The sequence below is a fragment of the Palaemon carinicauda genome, chromosome 9 (genome assembly GCF_036898095.1).
Source record: "Palaemon carinicauda isolate YSFRI2023 chromosome 9, ASM3689809v2, whole genome shotgun sequence".
Taxonomy (NCBI): domain Eukaryota; kingdom Metazoa; phylum Arthropoda; class Malacostraca; order Decapoda; family Palaemonidae; genus Palaemon; species Palaemon carinicauda.
The window spans coordinates 136,029,546-136,041,606 of record NC_090733.1 but is presented as its reverse complement, the minus strand read 5'-3'; the positions used below and the strand labels follow the sequence as shown (position 1 = coordinate 136,041,606).

The 12,061-nt window shown below is 36.9% G+C and overlaps 1 protein-coding gene across 2 annotated transcripts in view; it reads left to right on the top strand.

The window, feature by feature from the left end:
- LOC137647169 (upstream stimulatory factor 1-like) overlaps nucleotides 1-11,403 on the top strand; it is a 30,248-nt gene extending 18,845 nt beyond the window's left edge. For both annotated transcript variants that reach the window (XM_068380451.1, XM_068380452.1), the window contains 2 exons: nucleotides 1,481-1,710; nucleotides 10,717-11,403. In XM_068380451.1, coding sequence (XP_068236552.1) covers nucleotides 1,481-1,710; nucleotides 10,717-10,947 — 461 coding nt within the window. In that variant the 3' untranslated portion in view covers nucleotides 10,948-11,403. The remainder of the gene's footprint in view (nucleotides 1-1,480; nucleotides 1,711-10,716) is intronic.
- Nucleotides 11,404-12,061: the final 658 nt, after the last annotated feature.

The following is a 12,061-nucleotide window of genomic DNA, read 5'->3' as shown; positions in this document are numbered from 1 at the left end:
GCCCCATACCCTGACGAGGTGGTATTGGGAGAGTCCTAGCCTAGATTTCCATCTGAGGAACTCCAGGTCAACTTCCTGGGACGAGTCACTTTTCACCTTCGCACACACCTTACGTAGGCTGCAGCAGTTTCACAGCTGCTAGCGAGGAGCAGGGATTCCCTATTGTCTGAGTACGTAGACACTCGAATATGGAATGCCCGGGCAAGCCAAAGCCAGTATGGCAGGGACTTACCACCCTTCCTAAGGGTTAAGTCACATCATGTAAATAGCGTGGTTTGTATTTCAGTTACGGAACAAATGACAAATTCGTAGATAATTTGTATTTTTCCTAACTATACAAACCTTAGCTATTTACACACATTTGCCCGCCAGCCCTGTCCCCCGGGATAAGTCCTACCTCTAAGTAAAGTGAAGCACTCACTGTGTGTGAGGGGGGAGGGGTAGCAAGCTACCCCCCCCGCTAACTAGCGGAGGGGTAGTAAACCCTCGTTAAAATTCTTATGGCTCGTCATTTCAGCTACGCCGAAGTAATTACCCCATGTAAATAGCTAAGGTTTGTATAGTTAGGAAAAATACAAATTATCTACGAATTTGTCATTTTTACGAGTTATAAATTGTTCAATATTTACTATCACAAACCATTAGAAATTAGTGTATTTGTGTATTTATGGATGTGTAGAACACATAGAGTAAATTTCCTTTATTCATTATGGGAAAATTTGTTTTAGGATAAGAGCATTTTAGTTTGTGAGGTTGCTCCCATAACGAATTAAATTCATGAACCAAGGTATCACTATACTGTACTTTAATAGGGAATTATTGTTATAATTATTATTACTTGGTAAGCTACAACCCTAGCTGGGAAAGCAGGATGCTATAAGCTCAGGAGCTCCAACAGGGAAAATAGCCCAGTGAGGAAAGGAAACTAGGAGTAATAAAATATTTCAAGAACAGTAACAACATTAGAATATAAATTATAAAAAATGTTACAAAACAAGAGGAAGAGAAATAGCAGAATAGTGTACCCTCAAGCAAGAGAACTCTAACCCAAGACAGCGGAAGACCATGGTACAGAGGCTATGGCACAACCCAAGATTAAAGATTATTGGATTACTTTTATTCCTGCTGCTTCCTCCGGTGCCTTGGATGACCGCGGAGGTAGCAGCAGTAGGGGATTCAGCATTATGAAGCTTCATCTGTGGTAGATAACGGGGGAGGGTAGGCTGCGGAACCCTAGCAGTACCAGCCGAACTCAGTTGAGTCCCTGGTCAGGCTGGGAGGAATGTAGAGAGGAAAGGTCCCCTTTTTTGTTTCATTTGTTTGATGTTGTCTACCCCCCAAAATTGGGGGAAGTGCCTTGGTATATGTATGTATGTACTTTTATTCTTAAAACTCGTTTGCAGTATTATGATAATTTTGTATGTCAGCCATCATTGGTTGGTTCTTGTTCAGATCTGATTTCATGGAATATGTTCAACAGGTCAATTTTATGTGATCAGCGATGTTCTTACCAACACATCACCCCGTAACCTTGCTCCTAGAACAAGCGAAACTCTGAACCCAAGATTGACTGGATCCACGAGGGAAGAAAAGAGAAGGGTGACCCACAATGAAGTAGAAAGAAGGAGGAGAGATAAAATCAACACCTGGATTTGTCGGCTTGCCAAAATTATACCCGAGTGCCCAGAAGCTCACTCTAAAAGTGCTCAGGTAAGGTGTTGGAGTAGTTTTAGAAGTATTGGCTGGGCTTTCAGAATCTTTATCATGGAGCTAAAACTAGGACCTAAGATGACCTTTCAATTACAGTACGTGCTGTACTTAAGGTATAGGCTGTGAAATACAGGTAAGACTAGTTTTGTTGTATCAAAGCCTCCTGGCTAGTACAGTGGTAACATATTTGCCCAGCATTTGCTTGGTAGCAGATCGATCCCCAATCATGAGTTAAAGATGGTTACTGGGGAGGCCACTGCTGTGGTTGGGCACCACAGTGGTGGGTTGGGCTTGCCCGGCTGATGTTCTGGTGAGCATCTATTCTGATGAAACTGGAACTGATACCAGACACCTTTAACCTTTAATGTATTGGATATTTAATTGACAAGTAAACTGATGCTGGTAAATAAAGATATTTATTTTGAGGGGATAAGATTGATAGTGTATAGTTTAGGAATATTCTTATATAGTATTCCAATGTGTTTCCTACCCCTTATTTTACATGCTATATATTAGAATCTTTAGGTATGATAAATGAAAAGTCAATTCAAGGTTGAAGTAGCTTTTTAATGTGTGTCAACTACAATGATATACAGGCTGTGTCTTATTGTAAGCAGCATCTATAACGTTTAAAACGCTTCCAGAAGACTCAGACGTTAAACTGCCAGCTGTATGTCATTATCATTCTTGCCTATAGGAATTCAAACTTTAGGTATTTTATGGCTGTACTGTATTCCGTTCGAGAAGAATTGATGACACATTACTGAAAGAAGTGAGAAACCATCCACTTGCCTGTCGGTATGTCCTCCCCTTTTCTCCGGGTGTTGCTGTCATCACATCTCCATAACCTGGGAACTTTAACTTTGATTGTTTGAAGCTAATTTAGACATTTATTCGTTATTTTGGTTTATATTTGTATTGTGTGTTTTAAGCTATGAAAAGTGCAATGGAACAACATGGATGGAATTGGTACATTCATATGTGGCACTGCTTTATAGTGTCCGTAACTTATTTTTCCATCGTAGGTATCAGGTTTAATTTATGGATCTTCTCCACTAGATGTGTATGCGTCCTTTACAATTGCTCATCACTAACTTTCCTTTAATGCTTAATGTGGGAGGGTTTTGTAAAAGGCATTATATGACCAACACTTACTCTCCATTTGTGGTTGGTATGCTTTACTGGAAAGGAGACTCAATCTGGTCATTTCTTATGCTTGTTGTGCCGGGAGGGAGGAATATACATTTTCTTTGATTTACAATTGAACTTGATTATCCGTAACCAATTTGGGATATCCAGTGTTCAACACAGACTTCAGCTTGTCTTCAGTGATAGAAGTTACACATCCAGCATGTTAACAATCATCTCTGTAGGGACCATTCCCTGTGGTAATTTGTACCAGCTGAATACCTCCCTTATGACTTCTTGTTAGTATTTTTCAACTGTTTATTATATCTGTTTAGGAAGGGGTGTAATTAACCCCATTTAGGAAGCAAATATTCAATAAGTCTTTCATATATAAACTATAAAAACTTAAAAAACAAGAGGAAGAGGAATAAGATAGAATATTGTGGTTGAGTGTACTCTCAAGCAAAGAAACTATAATCCAAGACAGTGGAAGGCCCTGGTACAGAGGCTATGGCACTAGCCAAGAGTAGAGAACAATGGTTTTATTTTGGAGTGTCCTTCTCTTAGAAGAGCTGCTTACCATAGCTAAAGAGTCTCTTCTACCCTTACCAAGAGGAAAGTAGCCACTGAACTATTGAATTGCAGTAGTTAACCCCTTGAACAAGTAAGAATTGTTTGGTAATCTCAGTGTTTTCAGGTGTATGAGGACAGAGGAGAATATGTAAAGATTAGGCCAGACTATTCGATGTATGTGTAGAAAGGAAAATGAGCCATAACCAGAGAGAAGGATCCAGTGTACTGTCTGGCCATCCGAAGGACCCAATAACTCTATATGCCTAGATTAACTGTTGAACTTTTAAGAACCCACTTTTGGAATGCATTTAGTTTGTATCTAGGGGACTATCTGTTAGTGTTTAATGGGTATATTTTCCTAACTACGAAATAAATAATTATAGATACTAGTTTACTTAGGACAGGCTTCTGTTCAGAGAAACCCATTATAAGGTAATAAATAGAATTATGAGCCCTTGTGCTAGCCTAAGCTTAGCTTAAGTCTAGCCTATTGTAAGTCTCTATAAATAGTGATCAGTCATAGCATATTAAAAGTTTTCTTAATATGTTCCCACACATATACAAACCCTCGTCATTCTGTAGGAGTTTTAATTTCAGCAAAGGTGTCGGTAGTTGCAGGCAAATAGTGGGCGAAGTCTCAACCCCCCTGCCAGCTCACTTAGTACCCACTTTGACTTGAGTCGCCAAATTATACAGACGCATGATCAGTGTTCCAATCCTGGCGTCTTTTTATTTTCTTTTTCTATAATCAGATTATTAGCTTTCTGTGTCTTAGTGATGGGGGAAACCATGTGTAGGCATATGGTCTTGCCCAGAAATTTCCGTCCGTCTGTGCGTAACTTTGTAAGCAAGCTGGTCGTAGATCCCCATTCTTTTTGCCCTTACTGGTGTGTTCGGGACTGCATGGTGTCATTCCCTTGTGAGGAATGTAAAGAGTGGTTGCCATCCCAATGGCAAGAGTATGGCAGGAGGAAGTCCAAGTGATATTATTTGCTCTCGTGGTTTTAATCAAAGTTTAATAAATCTGCTGGACCCCCCCTTCTCCCTGGGTACTCTGTCCTCTGATCCTTTGCTGTTGTCCTCCTGGAAAATATCAATGGAAGATGACTTTATTAATTTAACCCTAGGGCAAACCCAGTGTAAGTTAGCTTTATCTGCTTCCTTTAGAGAAGCGGGTATTCCTTCTCGGGGTGAACCCGAAATGTTAATTTCAGGTGATGATGCAGACAAGGATGACAACTTAAGGATGGTATGACCATCCTTAAGCCTGAAGGGTATTCTCTTGGAGAAAAGACTTCTGCAAGCCCCTGTAATATCTTAGACAAAATCTTCTCCAGACCCCTTCTGCTACACCAATGGAAGAACCCCTTGGCATGGCATCCAGACCAGTTCCCCTGGAGGTGCAGATGATGGACGTCATCACCTCCAGATTTAATATACAGTACCAGGGTAAGGGATGGAAGCGCCTCCCAGCCCATTCCCTTCAACATAGTCATTTACCTGCTTCACTTACCATGCATTCATCTGACTTCGAGCGTTTGCTTGTCTGTGCTCTCCATTTTGCGCACATTCTTCTGACTTCGAGCATTTGCTTGTCTGTGCTCTCCATTTTGCGCACATTCTTCTGACTTCGAGCATTTGCTTGTCTGTGCTCTCCATTTTGCGCACATTCTTCTGACTTCGAGCATTTGCTTGTCTGTGCTCTCCATTTTGCGCACATTCTTCTGACTTCGAGCATTTGCTTGTCTGTGCTCTCCATTTTGCGCACATTCTTCTGACTTCGAGCATTTGCTTGTCTGTGCTCTCCATTTTGCGCACATTCTTCTGACTTCGAGCATTTGCTTGTCTGTGCTCTCCATTTTGCGCACATTCTTCTGACTTCGAGCATTTGCTTGTCTGTGCTCTCCATTTAGCGCACATTCTTCAGACCTTAAGCATTCATGTACTTGTAGGCATGGTGCTGATGGTGAGCACTCACTTGTTGGAGCATAAGCATGTTCATCTGCTGGTGCACGATTGCATGTGCTCTCCATTTAGTGCACATTTTTCAAAACTGGAAAATACTCGTGTTGGCATGCAATGATCTATTTCATGCTTGCTCTCCTGTTGATAAGCATTCATTTGAATATGTACGCTCCCTTATTTATGCACACTTTCACTTGGCTTCCATGCAATCTATGCTCTTGTGCTCACCAATTAAGGAATATTCAGTAGTCCCTGAGGCTTTGTTGCTTGGCTCAAGGACTAAGTTTTATATCCAAATCAATTCATCTGCTTCTACACACGTTCTACCATTAGTAGCAATCTGGGGATATTGATAAATTGGGAAAAGTCTAATCTCACACCCAAGCAGACTTTAAAGTGTCTGGCCAAGCTGAAACACCCCCACAGCATCTGAGTTTTTCCATCAGACAGTATCATTGGCAAGCTTAGAGATAGCATAGCTGTTTTGTGCCATTTCTCGGCTACATTTCCTTGTTTGTATTTCTTCGTCATAGAAGATCATTCCTCACAGGCCCTTCCACCAGAGATCCCTTCAGTTGTGTTTGAAGAATCATTGCTCAGCCGCAGGGATCCCTTGAGCAGATATCCCGTTTCAGTGGGACAGAAGGTACAGGCTGATCTTATCGGGTGTATGGACGAAGAAAACCTCACTGAAGGTGTCACACCAGACTCTTGATCTATGTACCCAAAACTGTTATCAGAGGTGTTGAAGGAGTAGGGCACACATCTGGTCATATTATGAGTTTGTTCAGCGATAGAAAATCATCCGCTATTTTATGGCAATTGCAAGCATTTCTGGTACTGCAAGCATTCCATGAATGTTTGGAGAGTCATTCAGGAGTGTAGATGAACAACACCAGTACCATTGTAACTTATGTCAACAAGCAAGGAAGCATAGTTTCTCTCCTTTGTTAACTGTCAAAACAGGTGCACATATAGTACTTATACATACTGTACGTCTATTCAATCAAAATACAATCTTTGGAAGCCGATTTCTCAAAATATGAAATTTTTAGAGAAAAATTTCATCTACTTTTATGAATATTAACAAGATTTTTGTCATTGAAACATGGATAGGTTATAAAAGTAGAGCTAAGAGAAATTCCAGTGTACAACTTTTTTTTTTTATGTGAAACATTGAGGTAAATAGTTTGAAGTAGGGTTTATTAAATATGGTATATGAAATACAGTTTTTACTCAGCATTTATCAATTTTCCATTGTAGGTTGGGCTTAAATGACGGCCTTCAATTTTGATATATATTAATACCTCGGTATTCATCCATAATTCGTTCCAAAAAGATTGTCACATACAGATTAGTTTGAAAAGCGATTAATTATTATATCCCATTACAAATAATGTACAGTAGAAGTTAATAATGCATTCCAAGCCCCAGTTGATTTGGTAGTAGCATGACATGTTATCCTATAAAAGTGCAATTACAGTATGTAGTTTTTACACAAACAGTAAATATAATAACGCACAAAATTCTCAATAAAAATTACATTAGAAATCATTTTAACATAAGAAAACTTAACTTTTTGGTCGGGATATAACAACGTAAGAGGGTGGCGGTATGGTGAGAAAGGGAGGAGTTATTGCTGAGGGAGGGAATCCCGTAACATAAAATCATATGATAATTGAGGTTTGGGTTTTTTATTTATTCCTTTTCTGTCACTTTAAGGCAGGTTTTTCTTTAATTAAATACTGATCCAATGTTTGCTACGTTTGCTTTTTTTTGCAGAATCTTCCAGTAATAAGACATAAAATTATCATTGAAAATGTTTACAGGCCTATTTGTTATTACGATATCAGGACTCATTTTTTCAACGAAAGCCTGAACTACCCCCCACTTAGCATAGATTTCTAGTGCCTTTTCTCAAATAAATGCCTTGATAATGCTATCACCTCGTAACTGTTTCTCATTTATAAAAAGAAGTAACAACTTCTCCACTACCCTATGTATATGAGGACTTTGCTTTGTCATAGTAGTCATTCTTTTAGCAACATCAGGCCCCTTTATTACTTTGCTTCGTCTAAGTAGTCACGTTTTTGCAACATTAGCTCCCTTTATTACTTTGCTTCGTCAAAGTAGTCACAACCTTTAGCAACATTAGCTCTCTTGATTACTTTGCTTCATCAAAGTAGTCACAACCTTTAGCAACATTAGCTCTCTTGATTACTTTGCTTCATCAAAGTAGTCACAACCTTTAGCAACATTAGCTCTCTTGATTACTTTGCTTCATCAAAGTAGTCACAACCTTTAGCAACATTAGCTCTCTTGATTACTTTGCTTCATCAAAGTAGTCACAACCTTTAGCAACATTAGCTCTCTTGATTACTTTGCTTCATCAAAGTAGTCACAACCTTTAGCAACATTAGCTCCCTTTATTACTTTGCTTCGTCAAAGTAGTCACTCGTTTAACAATATTAGCTCCCTTTATTACTTTTCTTCGTCAAAATAGTCTCTCTTAGCAACATTAGCTCTCTTGATTACTTTGCTTCGTCAAAGTAGTCACGTTTGTGCAACATTAGCTCCCTTTATTACTTTGCTTCATCAAAGTAGTCCCAACCTTTAGCAACATTAGCTTCCTTTAGAACTTTGCTTCGTCAAAGTAATCACTTTAGCAACATGAGCTCCATTCATTATTTATTCTCTAAAATAGTCAATATTGTTGACAGCCGCAGAATATTCGAGAACAAGATGTGAAACATGGATTCCGTATTCGTACTTGGAATTGGTTTCCTTTTCCAGTTTAATGGTTTTTCACACCGTTTCTCTTTTTACTTGACCACTTTCACTCTTATTCTTCTTTGGACCCATGTTCAAGTGCCTATGAATCAAAATATATAAAAAAAGGATGCAAAACAAAGATGTAGCAGTGTGTAACACGAAAAAAGAGGTAGAACATATGTTTATATTCATCTGAAACAGCTGCTAATGCATAACTGATGGCATTCGGCTTGGCAGGCTTTTATTCGTACTGGTCAAGTACTGAATATTTGTTCAGGAATAGGGGTGTTTTTCACTAACTTTTTGGTTGAAAACCAATTTGTTCGAGCTTCAAGACGCTCGAATACCAAAGTTCTACTGTATAGATATACTGTAATATGTAAATATCATCGTGATCATCATCAACCAGTCCACTGCAGGACAAAGGCATCCGACATCTCCTTCCACTCCCATCTGTTTGTTCTTTTTATGCCAGTCTATACCCACAAATTTTTTTGGCTCGTCAATCCATCGTCTTCTCTTCCTTCCTCTGCTTCCTTTGCGGTATTTAGGGACCCATTCTGTTATTCTTAACATCCATCTATTATATGTTCTCATTATATGTCCTGCCCAGGTCCCTTTCTTTTTCTTACATGTTAGAATATCCTCTACTTTAGTTTGGTCTCATATCCATGTTGCTCTTTTTCTGTCTCTTAGTGTTATTCCCTTAATTTTTTCCATAGCTTTTTGAGTTGTAGATAGCTTATGTTCTAAGGATGTAGTAAGACTCCAAGTTTCCAATGCATAAGTTGATACTGGCAAGCCAGTCTAATTAAATACTATTCTATTTAGAGAAAGTGGCCTTTTACTTTTCATAATCTCATTTTGTTTACCAGAAGCTCTCGATTCCTTGCTTATCCTTCTTTTAATTTTGGTCTCATGTCCTGGGGAAACATTTACTGTGTCTGTCTTAAGTACATATATTTATTAACAATCTTTAGAGGTTTATCCATAACCCTTATTTGTTGTCATCATTTTTATGGAACATAATCTTAGTTTTACTCAGATTCATTTCCAGTCTTACATTTCTGCTTTCTATATTTAAATATTTTATCATTTGTAATTCCTCCCATGATTTACTAAACAGAACTGTGTCGTCTGCAAATCTGAAGTTGTTTAGGTATTCCCCATTAATATCAATTCCCAGTTTCTCAATCTAAATTCTTAAAAACTTCTAGGCATGTTTTGAATAATTTAGGAGAGATGTTATCTCCCTGTGTAACTCATTTCTCAGTTTGGATTTTCTCGCTATATGCAGTTTAAGGATTTCTGTACTTTGTGTTTTATTGTAAGACTCATTTATTCCAGGTCTTTGAAGGGCTTTCATTACTGATGAAATTTTGACGGAATCAAAGGCTTTCTCGGTCTATAAATGCTATACAAAGTGCTTTGTTATGTTCTGTTGATTTTTCCATTAGCTGGTTAATTACAGGGATATGGTGATTTGTTGAATACCCGCTTCTAAGTCCTACCTTCTCTCTTGGTTGGTTAAAGTCTAGCTGTCTTTCTACTCAGCCTATGATCTTTGTAATTGTTCTATATATCACAAAGTAAACTTGTTGGGCGATAATTTTTCAGGTCTTTTAAGTTTCCCTTTTTGTGAATTAGTATAATGATAGTTTTTCCAAGCTCATATATATATATATATATATATATATATATATATATATATATATATATATATATACATATATATATATCTATATATATATATATATATACATATACATATATATATATATATATATATATATATATATGATATATATATATATATATATATATATATATGTATATATATATAATATATATATAATTTACTATATATATTATTTATATGTATACAGTATGTATATTTATATTCATACATATGGCCCCTGAAGTGAAGGTCTTTGGTCTTTGATTATTACAGGAATTGAAAAAATATATTCGTCTTCATGTCGGAGAATTTCAAGTGTCACCGTTAGAATAATTCAACCACGAAAATTTGTTAGAAAGGCCTCCGAAGTTAATCTGCCGTCTACAGTAACATGGCATACTTTCAGTCTCTTCTGACATCTCAATAGAGACTTCATTTTTGTTTACATGGTGCTGTAAATTGTAATACCTTGTACGGAAACATTTCTGTGGCTGTGCATCTTCAAAATTCCCTTTTTAATTGAGGTCAGTTGTAGCACAAATGACCACAATAGCATCCCAGATGCTATGTTCATGGTCTAGATTTAGTCTTATTTAACTAACGGGAGGTAAGTAATTGTAATTTTAGTCACATTAAATGATTACTTTATTGAAGGCTTTGGTATTACAGTACAGTATTACACTAATGAGTGTGAAAACATGGTTTTGACATTCCGTACTGAAACATTTTCCCTTTTAGCGAAGAGTTTAAACAAAGCACTTTAAAGGAGTTACCGTATCTAATTGAAGTTGCAAAGGAGATGAGGGAGTTGAAGAATCATGTCCCGCATGTTAGTTTAGTTACATCTTTGGTAAGGATATCGTAATCTTGAGCTGGTTTTGATTTTGCAGAGCAAAGGTGGGATTCTTGCCAAAGCGTGTGACTACATAGCAGAGCTAAGAGAACACAATGAGGAGTTGATGGAGAAAGTGAAAGAAACTCAAAGAAGAGACATGGATTTCGAACTACTAAAGCAAGAAGTGGAAGTTTTGAAAAGTGAAAACGCAGCGTTGAAAAATGAAAACGCTATTGTGCGAGCGCAATTGCAACAGCAGAGATTGCTTGGTGATTTGCCTCCCTAATTGCTCTTATTCTCTCAAATCGATTAAGCCTTTGTGACCCGTGTCTGATATTTTCATCGGACATATTCTTTGAGGGTCCTTTTGTAAATTGTGATATAAATTATGAAAAAAAAAAGAAAAAAAAGACATTGCTGATTCCTGTGTATTTGTGCGAGTGGGGATGTGAGAATGATCATAGTTTGAAAAGGACTAGGTATTCCTTTTTTTTGAAATCTCGGCTGAAATAGGTTTCTTAGTTCTTGATTTGGGCATGTACAAACTCAACAAGCAAAGGCTTGCACGCCCCTTAGTTTGATTATCCTCTAGCGGTCATGAGTAGTTCCAAGAATTATTTGTGTGTATATATATGAAGCTGTTATTAAAGTATATTTTAACTTATGGTTATTAAGAATGACTTTCATAGGCTATAATGTATAAATAAGTAACAAGAAATGGAAATAGCCAAGTGCATCCTTGTTTGTTGTTTCATTTTGATGATATCCTTTATGTAATATAGTTTTATGGCATTTTTATGCTGGTCATTCGATGGTATTTTGATTATCGTCATAAATGATTTTAGTATTCGGACTACATTTGCTGAGTTGTTATATAGTTATATGTAAACAGTCTGTGCCGATTTGATTTATATTTATCATTTGGATTTTATCGTATGTAATATCTTGTGAGATAACATGCCACCATAGTTTTGTCATTGCAAAACATATTGTCTGTCAAGATGTAAAACTCTTAATTCCTTATTAGCACTTCTGTATTATGGAATTCTTTTTCATACTCTGTGCCAGGTCTATGGTATTTATAAATCATACATTTATTTGACACCTTTTTAGGCAATATTGTTTTTAAAGTTGTGTTACTGAACAAAGTATTTTCAGCTAATAAGGGAAATTAACATAGGTATTGTATTTTTATACTGTATAAATTATACAGTTTTACGATGATGTGTTGTTAGAATGACCATATGTATGGTTTATTTAATTACTGTAAGTTATCCAAATTCTATTTATGTTTGGATTGAGGTCAGAAAATTGGAAATGTTTCAAAAGTAGTCATCTTTACTTTATTATTATTATTATTATTATTATTTTTTTTTTTTTTTTTTTTTTTTTTTTTTTTT